This window comes from Schistocerca gregaria, chromosome 9 (assembly GCF_023897955.1).
Source record: "Schistocerca gregaria isolate iqSchGreg1 chromosome 9, iqSchGreg1.2, whole genome shotgun sequence".
Classification (NCBI taxonomy): Eukaryota; Metazoa; Arthropoda; class Insecta; order Orthoptera; family Acrididae; genus Schistocerca; species Schistocerca gregaria.
Window position 1 is genome coordinate 188,353,953 of NC_064928.1, and position 27,033 is coordinate 188,380,985.

The 27,033-nt window shown below is 41.5% G+C and overlaps 1 protein-coding gene across 1 annotated transcript in view; it reads left to right on the forward strand.

The window, feature by feature from the left end:
- The window catches only part of LOC126291585 (nuclear RNA export factor 1-like), a 107,460-nt gene extending 83,917 nt beyond the window's left edge, over positions 1 to 23,543 (forward strand). Inside the window, exons 12-14 of the mRNA XM_049985119.1 lie at positions 2,668 to 2,838; positions 5,744 to 5,943; positions 21,554 to 23,543. Of these exons, the coding sequence (XP_049841076.1) occupies positions 2,668 to 2,838; positions 5,744 to 5,943; positions 21,554 to 21,653 (471 nt within the window). The 3' untranslated portion in view covers positions 21,654 to 23,543. The remainder of the gene's footprint in view (positions 1 to 2,667; positions 2,839 to 5,743; positions 5,944 to 21,553) is intronic.
- The last annotated feature ends 3,490 nt before the right edge of the window (positions 23,544 to 27,033 follow it).

Consider the following 27,033-nt stretch of genomic DNA (forward strand, 5'->3'; position numbering starts at 1 on the left):
TGCACCCCCCCGACCTCTGCACCCCCCCGACCTCTGCACCCCCCCGACCTCTGCACCCCCCCCCGACCTCTATACCCCCCCGACCTCTATACACCCCCCCCGACCTCTATACCCCCCCCCGACCTCTACACCCCCCCGACCTCTACACCCCCCCGACCTCTACACCCCCCCGACCTCTACACCACCCCGACCTCTACACCCCCCGACCTCTACACCCCCCCCCGACCTCTATACCCCCCCCCCCCCGACCTCTGCACCCCCCCGACCTCTGCACCCCCCCGACCTCTGCACCCCCCCCGACCTCTGCACCCCCCCCGACCTCTGCACCCCCCCCGACCTCTGCACCCCCCCCCCGACCTCTGCACCCCCCCCCGACCTCTGCACCCCCCCCGACCTCTGCACCCCCCCCCCGACCTCTGCACCCCCCCCCCCGACCTCTGCACCCCCCCCCGACCTCTGCACCCCCCCCGACATCTGCACCCCCCCCCCCCCCGACCTCTGCACCCCCCCCCCCGACCTCTGCACCCCCCCGACCTCTGCACCCCCCCGACCTCTGCACCCCCCCGACCTCTGCACCCCCCCGACCTCTGCACCCCCCCCACGACCTCTGCACCCCCCCCCCCGACCTCTGCACCCCCCCCCCGACCTCTGCACCCCACGCCCCGACCACTGCACCCCCCCCCCGACCTCTGCACCCCCCCCGACCTCTGCACCCCCACCCGACCTCTGCACCCCCCCCCCCGACCTCTGCACCCCCCCCCGACCTCTGCACCCCCCCCCGACCTCTGCACCCCCCCGACCTCTGCACCCCCCCCCCCCGACCTCTGCACGCCCCGACCTCAGCACCCCCCCCCCGACCTCTGCACCCCCCCGACCTCTGCACCCCCCCCCCGACCTCTGCACGCCCCGACCTCAGCACCCCCCCCCCGACCTCTGCACCCCCCCCCCGACCTCTGCACCCCCCCCCCGACCTCTGCACCCCCCCCCCCGACCTCTGCACCCCCCCGATCTCTGCACCCCCCCGATCTCTGCAACCCCCCGATCTCTGCAACCCCCCGATCTCTGCACCCCCCCGTTCTCCGCAACCCCCCCCGTTCTCCGCAACCCCCCCCGTTCTCCGCAACCCCCCCGATCTCTGCACACACCCCCGATCTCTGCACACACCCCCGATCTCTGCACACACCCCCGATCTCTGCACACACCCCCGATCTCTGCACCCCCCCCCCGATCTCTGCACCCCCCCCCGATCTCTGCACCCCCCCCGATATCTGCACCCCCCCCCATCTCTGCACCCCCCCCCATCTCTGCACCCCCCCCCATCTCTGCACCCCCCCCCTATCTCTGCACCCCCCCTATCTCTGCACCCCCCCCCTATCTCTGCACCCCCCCTATCTCTGCACCCCCCCTATCTCTGCACCCCCCCTATCTCTGCACCCCCCCTATCTCTGCACCCCCCCTATCTCTGCACCCCCCCTATCTCTGCACCCCCCCTATCTCTGCACCCCCCCTATCTCTGCACCCCCCCTATCTCTGCACCCCCCCTATCTCTGCACCCCCCCTATCTCTGCACCCCCCCTATCTCTGCACCCCCCCTATCTCTGCACCCCCCCTATCTCTGCACCCCCCCTATCTCTGCACCCCCCCTATCTCTGCACCCCCCCTATCTCTGCACCCCCCCTATCTCTGCACCCCCCCTATCTCTGCACCCCCCCTATCTCTGCACCCCCCCTATCTCTGCACCCCCCCTATCTCTGCACCCCCCCCTATCTCTGCACCCCCCCCCCCCATTCTCTGCACCCCCCCCCCCCATTCTCTGCACCCCCCCCAGATCTCTGCACCCCCCCAGATCTCTGCACCCGCCCCCGATCTCTGCACCCGCCCCCGATCTCTGCACCCCCCCCCCCCGATCTCTCGAATCCCCCCGATCTCTGCACCCCCCCCCCGATCTCTGGACCCGCCTCCGATCTCTCGAATCCCCCCCCCCCCCCGATCTCTCCACCCCCCCCCGATCTCTCCAATCCGCCCCCGGTCGCTCCCTCTTTCCCTGTTCCCATGCTCCACCCTCTCCCGGCCCCTTGCACCTTCACGACCCTAACCTTCCCCACCCCCCGCACCCTCCCTCCCCACCGAACTTGTGGCGTCCCTGTCAATACAAGGCTGTTTTATCTCCACTAAATCATTTGTATATGATGTAAACAGTATCAGTCCTGCCTGTTTATTGAAGTAGATGTCAGTTTGGGGGTTCTTGCTTCAGAGGACCACAAATTTGTAATTTTCTTGTTCCCTGTTGTGGCAGTCAAACCAGGATGTAGCTGTACCTCTTCTTGTGTTTCTAAGCAAAGTTTAAAACCTACTAGCAGTCCATGTGTTAATGATGTGATGTACTCTGTTTGAACTTAAAATTGTTCACTGGATGTCTGGGAATATACTCTCCTACCTTGCTGATTGAAATCGTAACACAAACTATGCTCGTGGGTAGGCACTTGTGTGGTACCATTGTGGAAACTAATTTAGATGTCACTCTTACAATACTTTCAGTGGTACCTTCCTCAGAAGTGTTTTGCTATGTTGCAGTTTTTACGTTTTTCTTCTGTGTGTCTTTTCATTTGCAGATCAATTATTGACATATTTATTATTGAATGTTAACATCTTGTCGTTCGTTTTTAGCCACAGCTAATGGTCGTGGCCATCAGTGGTATGTTCCGGGAGCCAGGTGGTTCAAAACCACTCCCCATTCGGTCATTTAGCCGCGTAATGGTCATAGTACCTCATGGAGTTGGCATGTGCATCACCAATGATGAGCTTCTTATCACAAATCCCACAGCAGACCAGCTGAAGGTAAGTTCTTCTCTGCATCTTTTATAGACATCACACAAGGAACCAAAAGTCTCCAAAATATAAAAAAAAAAAATGTCGTGATAGAAAGTCCAGGTTGAATGTAGTTTCCATATGAGGATAGCTTGCTACTCACCAAATGAGGACGCACTGACTGAAGTAAAATACTTTTGTGACTACTGTGTTGGAAGCAATGTTTCCAGTGTACATCCGGCCACATTGACCAGGTTCTGTATGTACGTGTAAAACAGATAAGGAGCTTGTGGCTCTCAAACAAGAACTACAATTAGCTGGTGGGTGGGCCCTAACACTACCCTAGACTGTTGGAAACATCAATCACAAAGTTATTTTAATTAAACTATAGTAAAGATGGAAAATTGTCTGGCTTTCAAACTATACTTAAGCAGCAATGAAATGTTTACAGCCATGTTACCTTTCTTGTTACTCTTTGTCGATTGTAAGGTCAGTCTTACTGTAAACAAAATACTGCTCAGAGACTGGTTGTAAAGCGCAGTGCAGCTACACCGTACATTGTGACACCATTGGGAATAGGCCCTACTTATGTAACAGCTGTTTTGTTGTTACTCCAATGTGAATGACACAACAAGACACACTCACATTAAAAATCGCCAACCATCATATTAAATGTTCAATTCCTGTAGTTCTTGTTACAAGCATCATTAGACAGTCACTTTTAATAGTGGCAGCTGCCCATTAAAAGATATACATGTTCAAAATTTTATTGCCTTCATTCGCCAACAGTGTGTATTTTGAGTACAAGTTTCAGAGTTAATGTCACTAAGTGCTTCCTTCAGATTAGAATTCAAGTGGATGTCAAAGAATTAAGTCTGGGCATTGCGGTGGTTGGTACAGCACTTCCCAGGCCAGTCGATTGAACAAATCGATCACAACTTGCATTGTACACATCCAAGCATTGTCCTGCAAAATGATGGTCATGTCCTGCCGAAATTGTCATCTCTTTTTTCTCTAAGCTGTTCAGATCACAACCTGCAACCAGCTTAGAGAAAGAAGCAACTGCAACACTTACCTGCAGAAGTATCTACCAGTTGTCAGATTCATCCCACCTACAAACACTGCAACAGTGATGTCATTCCAGAAAACCAAGAGGATCAGCAATGTCTCCTCAGATTCTTAAGCTCATCCCAGAACCTCTCCCTGGAGTCCATCTCCCTCCTCACCCCCTTCTACCTGCTTCCTAAAATCCATAAACCCAACCACCCGCAATTTCCCCAGCCTTCTGTGTAACTTCCCTACTGCACCTAGCTGCCCTACCCTCTCTCCACCTTGTATTCTCCCAAAAGCAGCATTTTACTGCCCTTCACCCCTACCCTGCTATCTGTTCTGCCTGTCGTAGCTACCTCCTTACCCCCTCCACCACCCAGATTGCTTCTCCCATCATGCATTGTTATTCTCAGTCCGGCCTTGGGAGCCAGACAGTGGTTGCGCGTGTGTTTGCGCGTGTGTTTGCGCGTGTGTTTGCGCGTGTGCGTGCGTGCGTGCGTGTGTGTGTGTGTGTGTGTGTGTGTGTGTGTGTGTGTGTGTTTTGTCTAATTCCGGAGGAGGCCTTTTGAGCAAAAGCTTGCTTGTCTGACTGTCTTCTTGTTGTTCCTATCTGTGACTCAGCGTCTCCAATATACGAGATGTGACAATAAAGTAATGAGACTGATGAGAAAAAAAAAATGTTGCTTAACATTTTAGTCAAGTTTAGTGTTGTCTCCTTCAGAGTAGTTCCCTTCTGATTGCACACACTTTTTCCAGTGCTTCTGCCATTGATGGTAACATTTCTGGAACTCATTTTCTGTAATATCCTCCAAGACCCTCGTCACGGCTTTTTGGACATCATGCAGTGTTTGAAAATGGTGTCCCTTGATCACCGTTCTGATTCTTGTAATTAGAAAAAGGTTGCACGGAGTGATATGTGATGAATAAGGTGGCGGTGGTAGTACTGAAATTTGTTTTGAGGTTAAAAATTGCTGTACCGACAGAGCAGTACGGGATGGCGCATTATCGTGATGCAGAATCCGCTTATCAGCAATGTTAGCACGGACACGAAGAACTCTTTTATGAAGTCTTTCTAAAATTTCTTTCTATTAATGTTGGTTAACTATTTGTCCAGGAGGCACCCACTCTTTGTGAACAATTCCCTTGGGATCAAAGAAGCACACAAGCATGCATTCAACTTTTGACTTCAACAAGCGAGGGTTGTTTTTTTGTCTGAGTGATCCCTTTGAGCTCTTGACATAACCTCCTCTCCAAAAGCCTTCTGAAGCTTACGCCTTCACCCATTTTAACGCAAAAAGAAATGGCATATCATTGAGCAATATTATGTGGTTTCATTTCCTTGACGAGAGACACAAACACCTGTTAACTTATTACCGTACAACTCACGACTGAGCAGTTGGAGCGATGTGCCGCTTGGACTAGAAGCAGTTTGTAGACCAAGGTTAAAGATATTGTGCCTACGCAAGCCTGCAGGGTTGCCACATCTTGCAAAGAAAATCAGTCTCATTACTTTATTGTCACACATTATTGTCTTTACTTTGTGCTCTATTATCCATTTTTTGATCCTGTAATGAATCTAACTTTGGCACAGAAAGAGTTAAAATACAGCTATTAAACTGTTGAACACTTCATCCATGTAAATGAAATCTGACAGAGTGTTTTAATACAGATTAAAACTTTTCTTCCTGATATCCTTGTTCCCTGCTGAAAGGGAATTATTGGATAGAAATAAGTAGTTTACAAACCTATAAATGACCTTCATATCTATGCAACATTTTATACAATGTGCACTTTCTGTCTCATGTTGTTTATTGTGTATGTGACCTGTTGAACTCTTACTCAACTCTAGTTTGTACAGAACTGCAACATTAGTTGTTTTTTGTAGGTTGCATTCCAGCCTCCGAAACCTGTTGAGACACCAATTACATCTCCAGCTGGCCCATCTCAGCTTGTTGCTGCCACGCCACCCTCTGCTGCCATTGCTACTGCAGTATCACCTATAGCGATGGCAGATGAAGCCGTCAAACAGCAGATTGTTGAAGCTCTGGCTCAGCAAACGGGCATGAACCTTCTCTGGTCAAAAAAGTGAGTATAAATGTGGGACCTTAATTTTTGCTACGAGAATTGTTGAGACAGTAAGGTTTCTTAGGACTGTTAACAAAATGACGAGAATTGCCTAAAAATATTCATCGGATCAGATACAGCAGCCACTCTACTACCTCAACAAACTCACTGCTGGAACTGAGTCATTTGTCATACATTGGGATCAACTTGTATATGAAGGTCTCAGAAGTCCATAACTTGGAATTGGCACAGGTATGCAACTGTAGTTTGCATCTCTTTGTCGTTGTGAAAACATTAACCTGCTAAAGTTCTCGGAGACCAAAACTATATGTTGGATTATTGGACCCCTCACTTTGAAACTTGTGCACACAGTATTGTGTGCCTCTTAATTCCAAATATGCTATCAATATTTTTTTCTGTGTTTAAAAGTAATGGTTCTACAGCTACATAAAACCCTGTGAAGTGCATGGCAGAGAGTATTTAACACGATACCACATACTAGGATATCTTTTTGTTCCAGTCGTAAGGTATGTAGGAAGGAACACCATACTTGGCTAATCTTTTTTTCCACACTCCCTGTGGGAGCAGTGCTTAGGGGTATGAAGAATATCTGTAGATTCTTCACTTAATATTCCTCCTCAAAACTTTTTAAGTAGGATTTTGCAAGATAATTGACATCTATCTTAAAGTGTCTGCTAATGCAGGCTTTTCAAAGTGGCCACACACACTCTTATAATGAAAGAAACCTTTTGACCTTTGTAAAAGTTCAGTGTCCCCTCTTACTCCTGTTTGATTTGGGTTCCACACACACGAATGGTTCTCTAAGACAATATACACAAGTGATTTGTAAGCAGACCTAACTGCACTTTCCCAGTGGCATGTCTGTTTGGGCAGGTACTCCATTTCATATCTGTGCAAACTGTTACATCAAGATATTTGAGAGACAACTGGTTCCAGTTAAATAATTGGTATTGTAGTCATTAAGTACCTTTTTTTTTATTATTATTTCTGTTTTGTACGCAGTTTTACATTTCTGTATATTTAAAGAAGTTGCCAGTCATTACATAACTTCGAAACTTTATCCGCATTCGAAGGGATACTTGCGCAGATTTTCTCATATAGTACTACATTACAGATAACTGCATCATCTACAAAGTGTCTTGAGGTTTCTACTCATATTGTCTGCCAGGTCGCAATATCGTCAACAACAAGGTCTCAACACACTTGCCTAGGGAACACAAGAAGTTACTTCTACTTTAATCGATGACACTCTGTATGAGATTAGATTAGATTTACTTCCATTCCAATTGATCCGTAGTGAGGTGGTCCTCCAGGATGTAGAATATATCTAAAATCAACACTACATGACAGATATTTACAACTCAAACAAATAAGCTAATGTAGCATTCCATAGGTCCCAAGTGGCAAATTCATATTCTTGAGGAAAAAACCTTGTTTCACAAAGCGCCTAGCATCCAGTGCACGTTGGTCTATCGATTATTCGTATGACTGAAACGTGTCCCTGTCGGTTTTTGAACATTGCTGAACACATTCTAGATGGATTTCTGAATGAATCGTAAGTTGGTTTGTGCATGCGTGCATAGTGTACGTGATGTCTCTGTCAGTGGAATCCTCGTCACATCCTGCAGACAAAAGGGACTATATGAGCTGAGCAGAGTATAGCTGAACGAAAGAAAGTCAACCACTGTCTGATTGTGTTTGCGAATGATGAGCGTTGTTAAGATAACCAGCGAAATCCATAGATTCAGACTACCAGAGTGCGAATAAATGACTAACAGAAATAACAGGTAAGAAAGATTACGTATTATCTTCTTGGTGTATCCAAGAAAATGAAATTTTGACAAAATTTTCGGCCAGATCGCTATACTAGCAAGGGCCAGTTCTAGTCTCCGACTAGCAGCCACTTTAAGGTCTATTCTGGAAGTAGCGCAGAAAACGCGTTGTACGAACATGTAACAATGCCTAACTGGAAAATAATCGTGGGATAACTAAACTTGTGATTCTGGCAGAGTTAGTGAAGTTAATCGGCAATAAGCTTTGACATTGGAGTTACTATATCCTGCTACTGGAGAGTGATACTGCAGCAATAAAATATAAGCAAGAGAAAAAAATAAAACTTTAGTGGCAAAGGAAATGTGCAATTTACAACAACAGAAGACTGTAATTCTTCATAACAATAAACTGCGCGCTATGAGCATGACGTCACAAGTGTTCACCTTAAGTTCGTTTGACCAGTTGCCAGCGGGCTGATGCGCATGTGCAGTTGACCTGCATATGAGCAGTACCTTCTCCGTTTCCCGCTACTTAGAAGTGGAGTTACATGGCGAACAAATTTTGACAATGGCAGGAATAGTTACAGAATTGATGACAAGGCTGTTTGTTAGAACGAGGAAGGGAAGAAACGAACACATCACACAAGTTACGGAAGAACAAGACTATTCCAAATTAATATAAAAATTTCGTAATACTACTTTAGATTTCATGCTTGAGAAACTGGTGCATATGAATGAAATGTGAAACCTATTTCCTAACATAAAGCTTTTTGCTTGTAGTAGGCTTAATAGGCATTTGATATTGGTACTTTGTGAATTGTATTCAGTCGTGTTATAAAAATGATCATGTGTGCCAAAACAGTCTCATTTACTTGGTGTGTGTGTGTGTGTGTGTGTGTGTGTGTGTGTGTGTGTGTGTGTGTGTGTTACAAAATTGCTGCAATATTAGAAAGGCCTATTTGTTTTATCTAGCAGACAGTGACAAAATAGACGTAATCAGGTCGAGAAACCACACCAGTCTTGGGTATTATTTTTAGTAACAGCTTTTTCAGTGTTAGATAACGACAATTTGATTTTTCATGTAACAAAACGTTTGACGAACTTTGATGAGGTAATAGATTTTTTCGCAGAAAGGAAAGCACGCCATTTAAAGCTGTAGCAAGTTTAGAGAGAAAAAAATGCTAGGAGCTAAGGATTGAAGAAATGTGTACTTTTTTCCTTGCCTCTTGTCTTTATTGGTTGTATGTATCCTACATTTAATTTTATGTCACACAAAACGGCTAATAGGCAATAAAGAGAGCAAATTTTCTGAAGAGTTATGTTCTCCCAGTTACAAATAATCCCATCCCCTATTAATTGCAAGATTTTTTTTGGAAAGAGTGGCAGGCTGTCAAGCGGCTGACTGGGAGCGGAGAGGTACTACTGTCCTGAATATAGTTGATGGCATCCATTACAAAATATACATGTTTCAATTCCAGACAGCAAAATACAGTGATGTGCGATAGAAGAATGCTGTATGAAGAGGTGTGTCACTGCACTTTGGCACACTTAAGTCCAAATAACATGTCTTACATTTCCTCAAACACATATTTTTATGTTTCAGATTTTTCAGAAAGATTTGGGCTACAAGATGAACACATTTTTGAAAATTTTATTTTTTTATTATTGACTCGGTTAGCAAATATCAGACCTGGGGTTAATGGGCAGAGCAGTCTGAGTTACAGTGGGTAGTCTCCACGTGACCCATATTTACATTCAGTGATTTTGCTGTTTCCCCTTCGTTTACACTCTCGTCAAATGAAAACAAAATGGATATCTGTGGCCGGGAACTGTCAAGTGAATTAAAATACATTCACATAATTACGAAAGTGTAAGATATGTTATTAGTTTCAGATTTTATTTTATTTCCACCTTTCTGACTATCATTAATCGCCTTGCAGATCAATGAAGTTATTTTTGTCTGTTTGTTAAAGAAATTTGACTTTTATTAACCATTTCCGCAGAGGCTGTCAATGTATTTGAAACGAAATGTTTATTTTTACAGTACTGGCCAGTTTAAAGTATTCGCTGCATTTCAACACGTTTTCATCTTCTAGCACGTATGGCATTATGCCATAATAAAGAACCAAACATGATAGAATACTGTACTGGTGCTCCAAGAAAATTTACATCCCGAAAACGACACTGAAAAGCTTAATATCAGGTCAAGGTCTACTTCATAGGGACTCTGGACATACGAATGTGTGTTTTAAGTATGCACTTTAAATGTGCACATTTTAGTATGGTTCACAAAATTCCGATGCTCTTGGAGTACCCTCTGATGTCTTGTTTCTTTTGACATAACGTATGATCTTTTCATGTTTTACACGTATGTACATACGGGCTTCCTACGTCATGGTAGCTGCACAAGCGTTTGGTCACAGGGTTATTTGGTAAGCGTGATAGCGTTACGGAGAATTTTAGCAAACTCAAGTGGCAGACTCTGCAAGAGAGGCGCTCTGCATCATGGTGTAGCTTGCTGTCCAGGTTTCGAGAGGGTGCGTTTCTGGATGAGGTATCAAATATATTGCTTCTCCCTACTTACACCTCCCGAGGAGATCACGAATGTAAAATTAGATAGATTCGAGCGCGCAGAGGCTTTCCGGCAGTTGTTCTTCCCGCAAACCATGAGCGACTGTATCAGGAAACGGAGGTAATGACAGTGGTACGTGAAGTGCCCTCCACCACACACCCTGCCTGGAACAGTTCCGTCCTCCATCACAGTGGGACCCACCTCCTCTTCCTCAAAATCACATTCTCCAAACCTTCCAGGAATTTCTCACTTCCAGCCTTGCCTCTCAATCTTTCTTGAAAAACCTTAAACCTACTCCCAACATCACCACAGCCGAAGCCCAGGCTATCCGTGATCTGAAAGCTGACCGATCCATCATCATCCTTCTGGCTGACAAGGGTTCCAGGACCGTGGTACTTGATCGTCGGGAGTATGTGGCTGAGGGACTGCGTCAGCTTTCAGACAACTCTACATGCAAAGTTTGCCAAGGTAATCCCATTCCTGATGTCCAGGCGGAGCTTCAAGGAATCCTCAGAACCTTAGGCCCCCTACAAAACCTTTCACCTGACTCCATCAAACTCCTGACCCCACCGACACCTCGCACTCCTACCTTCTACCTACTTCCTAAAATTCACAAACCCAAACATCCTGGCCGCCCCATTGTAGCTGGTTACCAAGCCCCCACAGAACGTATCTCTGCCTACGTAGATCAACACCTTCAACCCATTACATGCAGTCTCCCATCCTTCAACAAAGACACCAACCACTTTCTGGAACGCCTGGAATCCTTAACCAGTCTGTTACCCCCGGAAACCATCCTTGTAACCATTGATGCCACTCCCCTATACACAAATATCCCGCACGTCCAGGGCCTCGCTGCAATGGAGCACTTCCTTTCACGCCGATCACCTGCCACCCTACCCAAAACCTCTAAACCTCTTTCCTCGTCACCTTAGCCAGCTTCATTCTGACCCACAACTTCTTCACTTTTGAAGGCCAGACATACCAACAATTACAGTGAACAGCCATGGGTACCAGGATGGCCCCCTCGTATGCCAACCTATTTATGGGTCGCTTAGAGGAAGCGTTCTTGGTTACCCAAGCCTGCCAACCCAAAGTTTGGTACAGATTTATTGATGACATCTTCACGATCTGGACTCACAGTGAAGAAGAACTCCAGAATTTCCTTTCCAACCTCAACTCCTTTGGTTCCATCAGATTCACCTGGTCCTACTCCAAATCCCATGCCACTTTCCTTGACGTTGACCTCCATCTGTCCAGTGGCCAGCTTCACACATCCGTCCACATCAAACCCACCAACAAGCAACAGTACCTCCATTATGACAGCTGCCACCCATTCCATATCAAACGGTCCCTTCCCTACAGCCTAGGCCCTCGTGGCAAACGAATCTGCTCCAGTCCTGAATCCCTGGACCATTACACCAACAACCTGAAAACAGCTTTTGCATCCCGCAACTACCCTCCCGACCTGGTACAGAAGCAGATAACCAGAGCCACTTCCTCATCCCCTCAAACCCAGAACCTCTCACAGAAGTACCCCAAAAGTGCCCCACTTGTGACAGGATACTTCCCGGGACTGGATCAGACTCTGAATGTGCCTCTCCAGCAGGGATACGACTTCCTAAAATCCTGCCCCAAAATGAGATCCATCCTTCATGAAATCCTCCCCACTCCACCAAGAGTGTCTTTACGCTGTCCACCTAACCTTCGTAACCTCTTGGTTCATCCCTATGAAATCCCCAAAGCACCTTCCCTACCATCTGGCTCCTACCCTTGCAACCGCTCCCGGTGTAAAACCTGTCCTATGCACCCTCCCACCACCACCTACTCCAATCCTGTAACCCGGAATGTGTACACGATCAAAGGCAGAGCCACGTGTGAAAGCACCCACATGATTTACCAACTGACCTGCCTACACTGTGACGCTTCCCATGTGGGAATGACCAGCAACAAACTGTCCATTCGCATGAATGGACACAGGCAGACAGTGTTTGTTGGTAATGAGGATCACCCTGTGGCTAAACATGCTTTGGTGCACAGCCAGCACATCTTGGCACAGTGTTACACCGTCAGAGTTATCTGGATACTTCCCACCAACACCAACCTATCCGAACTCCAGAGATGGGAACTTGCCCTTCAATATATCCTCTCTTCTCGTTATCCACCAGGCCTCAACCTCCACTAATTTCAAGTTGCCGCCACTAATACCTCACCTGTCATTCAACATCATCTTTGCCTCCACATTTCCGCCTTGACTTACACCTCTGCCCATACTCTTTGCCTTTAAATATGTCTGCTTGTGTCTGTGTAGGTATGTATGTATGTATGGATGGATGGGTGTGTGTGTGTGTGTGTGTGTGTGTGTGTGTGTGTGTGTGGGTGGGGGGGGGGGGGGGGGTGTGGGTGTGGGTGTATACCTATACTTTTTCCCCCTAAGGTAAGTCTTTCTGCTCCCAGGATTGGAATGACTCCTTATCCTCTCCCTTAAAACCCACATCCTTTCATCTTTCCTTTTCCTTCCCTCCTTTCCTGACGAAGCAGCCGCCGGTTGCGAAAGCTCAAATTCTCTGTGTGTGTGTCTTGAGAATCTTTGTTTTTAATATATTTTTCCCATGTGGAAGTTTCTTTCTGTTTTATTTACTGTCACATTTGTGTGGGTATATCTTAAAGTGAAACACGCACAAAAAAGCTCAACATTATATGCAAAAGCTTAGATTCTCTTGCAGCCTATTATCTTTAGAGACCGATATTATATGTGAAAGCTTTGCTTTTCTTGTAGCAGCTCTATGTAAATTAATTTTAACTATTAACTTTCCCTGTCTGTGTGTTCGTGCTACGTAAGTGATGTTGCTGTTGGCTGACTGCACCACCCAAGTCCTATGCTGTGAATATCTGCTCTCATCAGCTGGTGAGATCACGTGACATGAGCTATGGCTAACTTACAAAACCGCATCGCAATCTTGATTTCAATGATTCAGAAAGTAACATGCGGTATTTAGTGGAATTCCAATGTATACTTTCGTAATACGAAAATATGCAGTGTACATGTTGCTTCACATCAAAGATATTTCCAAAATGTGTCTTTTTCCCTGAGTTTCGTTTTGTAAAATGCCGGAAAATTCTATGCTCGTGTATAAAATCATAACCATTCAAAGGACTGTCACTTAACAGGGAAGAAGTGTGTTTTCACCCACAAGAAAGTGTATTTTTAATTGGGAAATCCAGGAATTTTTTTTCCGCTTATGCACCCTGTTACGACAACCAACTTCATGTCCATAAGAATGAATGGCCACTGCCACTGTGGCCAAGAAGAAGGTTGACAACCCGGTGGTACAACATGCAGCTGAGCACAATGTGCTCAATTTAAGTGGCTGCTTCACAAAACGGGCCATCTGAATCTTTCCCTCCATCACCAGCTCTTTTGAACTACACAGACAAGAGTTATCTTACAATGCATGCTTTGCTCCTGTAACACTGTCTCAATTTACATTATACTGCTACCCTGATACCTTCCACCATACTATTTCCCCTACCTCTATCCTATTACCCCCTTCCATTCACACCATCTTCATTGTGCACCTGCCACCCCTCCCTCCCCACATTCCAAGCCAACCAACCATTTGTCTTCCTTCAAGCCACTTCCTACCTTCCACCAACCCCGCTGCCTGCCTCTCGTCCCTCCCTACCCCCTCCCACCCCCCATCTCCTCTCTCCTTGCCTCTCCCCCCCCCCCCCCCCCCCATGAGGTCAAATTTGTAAAAATCATTCTAGAACACTCCCTGTGTCTTAATACGTTCATGATATTAATTAATCTTTGTACAGTAGGTGCCAAGTACCTAGAGAGACCATCATGAGAGACATGATTCATTACAGGCTTAATACATATTATTTCATCTTCACTGTACTTTCCTTATGTATCTCTAACAAGTCATCTCTTGTTGAAAATAGTGTTTGGATGATTCTTCTTCTTCTTCTTCTTCTTCTTCTTCTTCTTCTTTTTTTCCCCCAACACACAATACAGTAAACCTCTCTTTTTAACTAATTTCTGGTATTTTTTATTTATTTTATTATTATTTTTCTTTTACATGAGGTTTTTCCTTATTAGAAATTCACCTGACCGGAATTTAATTTCAAAACTTATTAACTATTAATTAAATCACAAGCTGTTATCTGCTGGGAATCAGAATGTTTCTTAGAATGAACTAAAGAGATTTGCACTCTTTTATATGAAAAATCGTCAGTTGGTATCGTGCTTCAAAGAATGTATTAAAATACAGAAGACATTAGTCTTTCATCAGTATGCCTGATTAAAGTGCACACTTCAACATGTTAACTCGGTCTGACAGCTTCTATTTCTTCTCCTAAAATGTCTTCACGAATTCACTGTGTTGTTTCTTACATTTCTCTCTATTGTTGTAGAGAGAGAGAGAGAGAGAGAGAGAGAGAGAGAGAGAGAGAGAGAGAGATCCTTAATATTGCGTTAAGATGCACTCCTTTTCCATAATCCTGCTTGATATTCACTGATCAACTGTTTGCTGTTCAACTCTATTTAAGAGAGCGTTTGGTAGATCCTTACAAATAGTTCACAGAATAAATAGGCCTCTGGAGTTGTTGGGGTCTCTTTTATTACCATTTTATGCAACAGATGCATAATAACTTTATTCCAGTTAATTGGACTCATTTCTGTTTAGTGTATGAATTCTTCCTGTGATGTCATCTCCTCCTGTTCTTAACGTTTCTGTACTTATATCAGTCTCTCTTGGTACTCTGTTATTTTTAAGTGATTTAATTTTCCCTCTTGCTTCTTGAAGTGTTGAGGACTGGGAGAAGGGGTTTGCTAAAGGTTTTTCGAAATGCAGGCAGACATTATTTTATTTGGATTTCTTTTTTATTTGACAAATAATACTGGGTGAACATAAGGGAACTTAGTTTCTGAAATAATTTCTTTGTTTTATGTAAAATTATAAAAAAATTAGTGTCCTCCTGTCTTCCACTATAATGTAGTGCTGGGTGTTGCCTGATAGTTGATGCTGCAAGAATTAACTGAAGTGAGCAAAACTAGCTCCTTGCAGTATAAAGTCCTTGGACAGCAACAGAAAAGTCCTTCCAGGTGACTCCTCATTCCATCGTCATCGTCATTATCGTCATCTTAATTGCTACAGCCTACATCATAATTTCTTCTGTCTTGTTCCTTCACAAGAGAATTATACATTTAACGTATATCCCTCTAAGGTACGAAAGGCAAGCTGCCTTGAGAAACAATTGTGAAGTGAAGTGTCTCACTATGTAAAACGTCTGTAATGACTTTCCATTCTTCTTCTTGGAAGTTCCAACATAACAGGAACGGATATTGGAGGAAAAACATTTACTGCAACTTATACTATACAATATCCATTTTCATAACTGTGTTTCACTTATGGAATGAATTTCAGCTCTGCTAAACAGTTTTTGTATTTCGCTTTCGGAGATTGAATTACACCCTGGTCCAGAGATGCAGATGACTTCTGCAGTTATGAAAGCAGGAAAAACACAATATTAACGTTGCTAATATGTGAGATTACATCTAGATATAAGAATAACAGTCTTTCTGTCACCACACACATTGCTATTAAAGTTAGAGTATAAGACAGTGTTTACATGCCACAATTTTATACTTTCAGTTTATTAATTGCGGTGTCTAATTTCCATCAGTATTATCTCCCAACAGTGGTGTCAGTTTTTCTTGGCTCATTTTGCTGGCATCAGATATTTATCATTTTTTGGGGAACTAAATAATGTTGTTGTTGTTCTTCTTCTTCTTCTTCTTCTTCTTGTCTGAAGTACAGATACTAGTTTGATGCTGCTCTCCACACTACTCTATCCTGTTTCTTCATCTCCGAATAACTACTGCAACCTACATCCTTCTGAATCTGCTTCATGTATTTATCTCTTGGTCTACCCTCCACACTTCCCTCCAGTACTAAATTGGTGATCCCTTGATCCTCACATGTCACACCAACTGTTCCCTTCTTCTAGTCAAGTTGTACTCCAAATTCCTCTTCTACCCAATTTTATTCAGTACCTCCTCATTAGTTAAGTGATCTACCCATCTACTCTTCAGCATTCTTCTGTAGCACCACACTTCTGTTCTCTTCTTGTCTAAACTATTTATCATACATGTTTCACTTCCATACATGGCTACACTCCATGCAAATACTTTCAGAAAAGACGTCCTGACACTTGAATCTATACTTGATGTCAACAAATTCCTCCTCTTGAGAAATTCTTTACTTGCCATAGCCGGTCTACATTTTATGTCCTCTCTACTTCGACCATCGTCATTTATTTTCCTTTTCAAATAGCAAAATTGATTTACTACTAGAAGTGTCTCATATCCTAATCTAATCTCTCGGCATCACCTGATTCAATTGGACTACATCCCACTATCGTCGTTTTGCTTTTGTTGATGTTCATCTAATACCCCCCATGCAAGACCTTGTCCATTCCACTCAACTGCTCTTCCAGGTTCTTTGCTGTCTCTGACAGAATTAAAATGTCTTCTGCAAACTTCAAAGCTTTTATTTCTTCTCCATAAATTTCAATTCCTATTCCAAATTTTTCTTTTGTTTCCTTTACTGCTTCCTCAATATACAGATTGAATAACAGATTGATAACCCTGTCTCACTCCCTTCTCAGTCACTGCTTCCCTTTCATGCCCTTCCACTCGCATAATTGCTGTCTGGTTTCTGTACAAATTGTAGATAGCCTTTCTCTCCCTGTATTTTACACCTGCCACCTTCAGAATTTGAAAGAGTATTCCAGTCAAGATGTCAAAAGCTTTTTCTAAGTCTAAAAATGCTAGAACCATAACTTGCCTGGTCTTAACGTATCTTCTAAAGTGATCGTAGGGTCAGTATTGCCCCACGTGTTTTAACATTTCTACAGAATCCAAACTGATCTTCTTCGAGGATGGTTTCTATCAGATTTTTCATTCGTTTGTATAGAATTTGTGTTGGTATTTTGCAACCATGACTTATTAAACTGATAGTTTGGTAATTTTCATACCTGTCAGCACCTGCCTTCTTTGGGATTCGAATTCTTATATTCTTCTTGTAGTATGAGGGTGTTTCATCTGTCTCGTACATCTTGCTCACCAGATGGTAGAGTTTTGCCATGGCTGGGTCTCCCAAGGCTACCAATAGTTCTGATGGAGTGTTGTCTACTCCCGGGACCTTGTTTTGACTTATTTCTTTCAGTGCTCTGTCAAATTCTGCACGCAGTATCATATCTCCTATTTCATCTTCATCTACATCCTCTTCCATTTCCATAATATTGTCCTCCAATACATCGCCCTTGTATAGTCCCTCGACTTACTGCTTCCACCTTTCTGCTTTCGCTTCTTCGCTTAGGACTGGTTTTCCATCTAAGGTCTTGATATTGATACAGGTGGTTCTCTTTTTTCCATAGGTCTCTTTAATTTTCCTCTGGAAGTATCTATCTTACCCCCTTATGAAATATGCTTCTACGTCCTTACATTTGTCCTCTAGCGATGACTGCTTAGCCATTTTGCACTTCTTGTCAATCTCATTTTTGAGATGTTTGTATTCGTTTTTGCCTGCTTCATTTACTGAATTTTTATATTTTCTTCTTTCATCAACTAAATTTAATATCTCTTTTGTTATCAAAAGATTTCTACTAGCACTCATCTTTTTACCCACTTGATCCTCTGCTGCCTTCACTATTTCCCCTCTCAAAGCTAACCGTTTTTCTTCTTCTATATTTCTCTCCCCTGTTCTCATCAACTGTTCCTTAATGCTCTCTCTGAAACAATCTGCAACCTCTTGTTCTATCAGTTTATTCAGGTCCTGTTGCCTTAAATTCCTACCTTTGTACAGTTTCTTCAGTTTTGATCTACTGTTCATAACCAATAAACTGTGTTCAGAGTCCACATCTACCCCTCGAAATGTCTTACAGTTTAAAATGTGGTTCCTAAATCCCTGTCTTACCGTTATATAATCTGTCTGAAACCTTCCAGTGTCTCCAGGTATCTTCCACATATACAGCCGTCATTCATGGTTCTTAAACCAAGTGTTAGCTATGATTAAGTTATTCTCTGTGCAAAATTCTACCAGGGAGCTTTCTCTTTCATTCCTCATTCCTAGTCCATATTCACCTATCTACTTTTCATTTTCTTCATTTTCCTTCAGTCGAATTCCAGTCCCTGATGACTATTAAGTTTTCACCTCCTTAACTATTTGAATAATTTCTTTTATCACATCAGACATTTCTTCAATCTCTTCATCTTCAGAGCCGGTTGGCATGTAAACTTGTACTACTGTGGTGGGTGTGAGCTTCATGTCTATTTTTGCTACAATAATGTGCTCACTATGCTGTTCCTAGTAGCCTATCCACATTCCTATTTTTTATTCATTATTAAACCTATTCCTGCATTACTTTTATTTTATTTTGTATTTATAACCCTGTGTTTACCTGACCAGAAGTCTTGTTCCTGCTGCCACCAAACTTCATTAATACCCGCTATATTTAACTTTATCATATCCATTTCCCTTTTTAAATTTCCTAGCTTACCTGCATGATGAAGGGGTTTGACAGTCCACACTCCGATCCATAGAATGCCAGTTTTGTTTCTCCTGATAATGACGTCCTCCTGGGTAGTCACTGCCTGGAGATCCGAATTTTGGGGGGGGGGGGGGGGGGGGGGGGGATATTTTACCTCTGCAATATTTTACCCAAGACAGTGCCGTCAAACGATACAGTAAAGCTGCATGCCCTCAGGAAAAATTATGGCTGTAGTTTCCCTTTGGTTTCAGCCATTCACAGTACCAGCACAGCAAGGCCTTTTTGATTGCTGTACAAGGCCATATCAGTCCAATCATCCAGACTGTTGGCCCTGCAATTGCTGAAAAGGCTGCTGCCCCTCTTCAGGAGCCACATGTTTGTCTGGCCTCTCAACAGATAACCCTCTGTTGTGATTGCACCTATGGTACAGCTATCTGTATCACTGAGGCATGCTAGCCTGTCCACCAACGGCAAGGTCCATGGTTCATGGAGGGGGTTAAAGACCCTAATGTCATTTAAACTGAAAATGTTTCTGGATCAATATCCTTGCATCATCAGCTGTAGCAAAATATTGTTCTACCACTATTCCACTGCATAACTTTCTGCAGTTGTAAGATAATTTTTTATGCTACATAGTCAGATGTTTAATGTGTGTCATCTTCATTCCTGATCGCAAGCATGATTTCTTTGGCTTCTGTTTTCACTCCATTGTAAGAAGATGGAAATCTCTGAATTATTTTTCATATTCAACGCAGAACAACATTGTTTCATTATTCAGGAAGGTTTTTCGATAAAATTGTATGTGCTTTCCATGATGGGAAGTTTAAAATTACGACCGTTATTAACATTGCAAGTAAGTCTCTTCCTGTTGCGTAGTATATTTACTGACACACAAATATCAGCTACCCCATCCAATATGTTTGTGAACAACAGAAAATGTTTATTATTTTATTTTTTCCCATATATATGCCAGTCATATTTCTTGTTTAATTTAACTTGTTTGTATTTCATTTCAAGAAATAATCCCCATTTGTGAATTATGTTGAACTTTTTGTCGTATAATAGAAGACACACTTGAAATCGCAATAATTTCGCAAAGTGCATCCTGAATGAGACATGTTAATAAAAATCGCGATTGGCAGGAGCAAAACTTTAGGTATCAAAAAAGTAACCATTGTTTCTCATCACAGATTTTCAGTCATTTTATGATTGAAACAATAAAGAAAAAAATGTTGTGTTTGCATTATTAAATTTCAAGACAATGTCTTTGACTTCAGATTGTGCGCACTACATCCTATGGTGCATCCAGATTTGGGTGGCATCTTTTGCTTTTTCATTCTTGCCATGCAAAATATGTTTAGCATAGTATTCACTTGGACCCAGCTTTCCATGTTTAGAACTTCGTACCAAAAGAAAAGTGAAGTTTAACAATTAATTTAAAGAAAACTGTTCATTTGGCAGTTTTGCCAGGACTGAGTGAAACATTTATTAGTTGCAGGAATTTATTAAAAATGGTTTGTTAATACAAACTGGCACTCAAACTCAGTTATGCTTGTTCATTATAAATTTCTTCAGAGGTAAGGCATTGTGGGTGGTTTCATTGTTTTGAATTCAAGATTTGTTCTTCCACAAGTGTGATGATTTTTCCTTTCAGTTTCCAAAGCTCTATTGGGACCTCAGTACACAGCAATCCTCACTAACAATTCACTTACATTATCATGATTACAGCACTGATTTTGAATCAGCATTGCCTTTGGAATCAACTAAATTGTTCTTTTTTTTTTTTGTTGTTTTTAGTTTTTATTGTTACTTTTGTCAGCTAAATGGTAATTTTTTCCAGATTGTTAAAAGCTTGTCGCTTGTTATTATGGCAATAAATAAAAGTGAAAAACCTCAATGTAATCTCCATCCCAGCTGCAGTATTTCATGGAAGTTTCCTGCATTTTGTTTGAGACACTTTTGCAGCAGTTCTGGCATGAGATTTTGAAATGATGGAAAAACTAGATGTTTTTCTTGTTATATTCTTTGCTCTGAAGTGAAGTTTGTTGGCTCAGTTTTTGTTTGTACGTAGTTTAATTTGTTAAGCCTTTTGCACAAAATTTATTTTGTTGTCCGGTGTAGTGTCCATCATGTAAGGAGTCATCCAGATAGACAGATATTGCCATCTCCAACAAATTTCAGAAAGTATTCCATCACCGATTGCTGTCTTGGGTCAACCAAAATGTTTCTAATGTTCAACTCCACCCTGATCGTAATAAACGGTTTGTGCCATTCAAACCCTGCACGTGTGACATCTGTTAACACTAAATATTTTGTTAACAATTGGATTAAATACATTCCCCTGGAGATTATTTTCCTTACATTTCATAAAAGGCTAATTCACTGTCGACTCAAAAAAAAAAACTGAAGAGTGAACTGTTAATTGTTAGGAATGTAAACCCAAGAGAATGGATTCTGAAGAAGTTAATTTTAACTATAATCCCAAATAAATCTTCCCCTCCCGAAAAATAAACAAAGGCAAATGCTTTTTAATTGTTGCAGCTTGTAATTTAGCTCCCTCTTTCTCTGTATCGTTTGGTAAAAGAGTAGCGTCAGTTTCAGATTACTGATAAATTAGAACATTTTGCTGTCTACTGTCAGGTAAACAGTGCATGCTGAGATTATTGTTTTGTTGTTTTGAAACTTATTTGTATGCCATATTTTGCAGATGCCTGGACGACACAAATTGGGACCCACAAACAGCACTGAATGCCTTCACAGAGCTCAGTAGTAAAGGCTTAGTTCCTGCAGAGGCATTTGTAAAATAGCCATTTTGATATTCAGTCTTAATAACAGTTTGAGAACGCCAACATTCCACTCGCATGTTGCCTGTTGTGGTTGTGACAGCACTGAATTTTCTTCATTATGAAGCTCTGGTGTTGATCCTAGAGTGAATTTTGGTGAAGCCTTTACTAAGGCCGTATTGTAAATTTTTTTATAAGTGTGATAAAGATGTAACAATGTCTGTTTCACTATTTTTGTAATGTGATTCGCCTCAGATGCCAATCACTGTGCTGTTGCATGATACTGTAAATCACATCTTTATAAATTTCTCATTCTTGTAAGATATTAAGAAAAACATTCTGGAATAGCAATGACAACAAAAAATTTTTCAGTTACGCCACAATGTTTCAGAACAGAAATATGATTTTTTTTTACATATTTGAATATATTTTTACATACTAAGTATGTGTTGTACATATACATACCATAGTTGTTAAGTTATGTATGTCTTGAAATGCTGTAGTTGTAAGCAAATTCATAAAAAAAAGAAGCTGCATCATTTCCATACCTGATATTTGCTTTTATGTGCAAACACTGATACAAAGTGCATCAGTGTTAGTAAAAATTAACCATGTTCATAATACCACATTGTTAAATAGTAATTATAATTTTTGGTGGATGATTCTTATGAGTTCATTTCAATAAGGTGTATTACTTATAATAAGTTTCTCCATTTTGGTTTCCTGGAATGAAAGTTTGTTAGAAAACTGTTTATCTAAATTTTATTTTAAATACCCCCCCCCCCTCTCTCTCTCTCTCTCTCTCTCTCTCTCTCTCTCTCTCTCTCTCTCTCTCTCTCTCTCTCTCTCTCTCTCTCTCTCTCTCTCTGCCCCCCCCCCCCCATCCCACTTCCAAAAAGTCTCTTTCTGCCCCACTCCCCAAAAAAATCTTTGTGTCGCCACCTTTCCAAATTATTTTAAAATCTCAAAAATAACAACAGATTAGGGGGATTTAGAGCATTCCTTAACACTATTAATATGTAATCTTACAGTGTTTGAACTGTTCTATTTTAGAGCGTACCAACATATATCTTCAAAACCTCTTTGTTCATCTGTTTCTAAAGTGGTTAATGCAGGCAATCTTGGATTCAAATTACTGAAGACATAGTTTTAAGGAATGGCTTAAGTCCCTCCTGACTGTGGGTAATTATGTAATATTAGTGAAAACCCATAATGTATTTAAAGTGTAGCTTAGTGTATGTTATCTTTAATAACTTGGGAACAGAAATCTGCATGGTAATAATTTCTTGCTTTTGTGTCCTCCCTTCCCCTATCTTGAATTGTACTGCGAATTTAAAAAATTCGCTGTGTCGTGTGTACAGAGCAGGATTTTTCGAGATATTTCAACTTGGGCGATATGTGCATAAATGTAGTAGTGTTGTGTAAATTGCTCCCACTTTGACCTTCAGAAACTGTACGTCTCTACTGTTGGACTTCAGTGTCTTATAGTGACAAGGTGTGAAATGTGGACCACATCCCATTAAAATCTCTCCTATGTCGACGGATTCTACCTTCTGCTTGCTCCACACTTAAGAGTTTCATCATTGGTGGCTGTGATTGTAGGAAGAGAAACCTTCCTCAGCAGAATATTCACGCAGCCATTATGTTATTGAAGAGTGGTGCAGTGTCTTATCGCACTAAAAGTAGTTATTGGTGACTGGCAGCACCGTAAAGGACACGGAATTCAAGTGACAATGAAAGGAAAGGTAGGAGAGGTGGTGGTGGCTACAGTGATAGTGGAGGAGGAAGAGCAGAAAAGGAGAAACTGGAAGAGGAAATGAACAGTACATTATACATAAAAAAGAATAGAAGCAAAAATGCTGAATTTGGTTTGTGTTTATGGACTGACTGGTGTCCAACAGAGAACTTAATTTTTTTTTAAAAAAAAAAAAAAAAAAAAACTTGATCCTGTTCTATCACTATAGGGTTATTGATTAGCCATACAGATTTCTGTTCCACTTTTTGCATTTTTTCATATTAAACATTCTTATCTCAACAAATGAAATGTAGCTGGAAGTCCAAAAAGTAATGCTCTTGTTCCTGTATACACTGTAGGGTTAACCTTCTGTGTTTAATGTCTGGAACAATAATTAATTTGCTTTTTGAGCTTCAAGCTACATTCTCAAAATAAATATGTAACAATACTCAGAGTGGGTTACCTGAGTTTCATGAAAGTCGGCTATTCTTAGCTTTCTCCCTCCATTCTGTTTTACTGCCACTCTATTTTGTAATTATATTTTTGTGATGTAGAATGTGCTATGTTTATAGCAAACTGCAGCTGTCACCATAATCGCTGAATCTAGCCTAATATTGTAGTGTGTGTTTGTGGCATGTGAATTGTGTAAAGCACAACATAAATGGAGAAATAGGAAGAGAATATAGTGTTCTTCTGATTATAGTTCCTGGCACTGTCCAGTCATATGTAACACAGTGAAAGAAATGTTTGAGGCATGATTCATGTTTCTGAAATAAACTTCTGTATGCACATACAAAGAAAAAAAATTTCAGTATTTTGACTTTATTTAAATGTTCCAAGATTTATTAGAATTTTGTATGTGACAAACATTGTTTCAAATATTGGATTTCACTGGGCTACATATGAGTGCTCGTACCTGAATGCTTAGTGTTAATATGATTTGTCAGTTGTGGATCAGTTGAATAACATATGTTGTTTTTAGTTTTTTTTTTCCTTTTCCTTCCATAATGAAAAACTCATTTCCAAATTTTAGTGTCACTTTTTTGGAGTATAAATACAATAATTGTTGTTCATGTGATCTGCAGCTGTCACAATTAGTGAAATCTGTTAATAAAATAATTTGATAGGAAATGAATGCAGCATTGCTTGTATAGTAAAGTGGCATACAGAAATGTTAAAAACTTCCCGACTTTCTGGGTGGTGTGACGATGTTTTAATTGTAAAAATGTTGTTGAGGTGGGCACTTTCTTTGTGTGGTTTATTATTTCCGAATATGCTGAGACACATATAATTATGATATATAAATGAATAAATACTAATGTATGTCATTGTGAAAATAAAAATTTATTTTATAAAATTTTGTTTGCCTTACTGTGTACAAGCATTTCATTGAATTGTTCATCTCTCTGTACAATCTAGTGAATGATACGATGCAGTGGTCAAGTCACTGTAGTCAAATTCAGGAGGATCAGTGTCAAATCATTGCCTCTGTCCCCTGATATTGGTTTTAAGTGGTTCCCAGAGAAACATCAGGTGAACATTGGTGTGAGTCTTTTAATGAGCTGCAGTGTCACATACAAAGATGGATACTAGGTGCAGGGAAGAAGTTGGAAGTAATATTGGAGTATTAAGTACTAGTTCTTAATTAAGATGCACTGACGGTGAGTTTCAGATTATTTGTAGGTTGATGTTGAGAACTAAAATATGAAAGAAATCACACCCTGAACACAGAAAAGTGCAAAAAGGTTGAGAAAATAATGATCAGCAGATGGAAAGGAGGCAGTGGTGTACATAAAGTGAGTACTAAAATTATATGCAGTTACATGTAATTTAAAGGAAATTACAGGAAAAAGCTTTAAAAACTAGACATCAGCTGGCTATGGAAGAAAACTGAGAATATCAAAGAAAGTGATGTATGCGGAGACCAAGTCAGTGGGAACAGCAAGCAGTCATATTCTGTATCTAGTGTCCTTGTATGCATTGGCTTGTCTATTCCATTCAAAAATGTATTTCACTCACTTTTTCTTTTTTTTCATATTCCATGTTTTCTTTACATTGCCTGCAATACCTAATTTTCTTAAGATCCACTGAGCGAGGTGGCGCAGTGGTTAGCACACTGGACTCACTTTCCGGAGGACGACGGTTCACTCCCGCATCTGGCCATCCTGATTTAGGTTTTCTGTGATTTCCCTAAATTGCTTCAGGCAAATGCCAGGATGGTTCCTTTGAAAGGGCACAGCCGACTTCCTTCCCTAATATGATGAGACCGATGACCTCGCAGTTTGGTCTCCTCCCTCCGAATCAACCCCAACCCTTAACATCCACCATCCGTTCTACTCCAGGTTACATCTGTCTCATTTTTCCTGCGTTGTTGATGTACTCATTCATTATATTTCATAGTTTCCACCATGAAGATCCTTCAGGTGTGTGAAACAAATGAAGGTATACCTTAACAAAGTGGAGTAACTATTAGAAACTACAGTAATAATTAATAATTATTAAATTTCTACAAATCATTTGTGCTTACTCAAGGCAAGTATAACACGCAAAAATAAACGAAATCTGCTACTTAAAAAGATAAAAAAAAAAGAAAAAGCTGCCACTTCTTCATTTACCGATATGAAATAGTTGCTCTTGTTGTTAGCAAAAGATGTAACCTGACTGATATTTATCATAGAACAGAAGTTTCTGAGCTATAAGAACGCACATATTTTTACGGCAAGTACTGGTACTTGTCTCACAGCTTAATGCGAATCTTCAGTTTTGTGTTTAATTTATCTTATAGTGTATAGTAATTCTCAATGTCTGCCAAATACAATAAAACTAAACTGAAAATAATAATGCAAATCACACTCTGAACTCTTAGACAGAGAGGCAGAGTCTATGTGCAAATTTTTACAATCTTGTAAAGCCAGGTTCACACGACATGGATGCTTACTATTAGAAATGAATACCGTTAAGAAGTAATGCACTGGAAAGTGTGTGTAAGTATACAAAGTTCGTTGATGTGCCTTTGCCAAGATGTGCAGCAACTTGCCATGCGCAATGCTATTACTGTTAGATTTCCTTACTGTAGCTACATTATCCAGAGAGAATTATGTAAGCCGGAAATGAAAATATACATGATAAGTTCGCATCCTTGTCTTTAAGTGATTGTGTTTTTAATTTGAAGTGTTACTTCTGATCATTGACGTATCAGCTGTTAGCAGTTCAGTATTACTACTGTAAAATTTAATTCTGAACTGTTACAGTGTTACCTTTTTATATTAGATTCCTTTATGAACTGAGCTGTTCCTTCACTGGAATCACTACATGTTTTCAATTCTGCAGCTTCTAGTCAATACTGTATTGTCATCCCTGTTGATGTTTAGAAATGAATGCTTTATTTCAGTATTTTATTAGTGATATTGCTATTTTAATCATGAAATTAGTATACATTTACCTAGTGTAAATGTTTACACTGCAGCCATGCTTCCAGGCTAATCAAAAACTAAAATAATTGAATCTCATGACTCTGAGCTACTTGGATAACAGTGTTTTGGGGAAAGTATTAAATACTTGACTTTCATAAACAACACAACTTTGGAGTAAGCAGAATGAAGCCAAAGCATCATTTGCCTGATGAACTGCAGTGGAGGGTCATAGAGAGATGGAGGCAGTCAAGCTCGA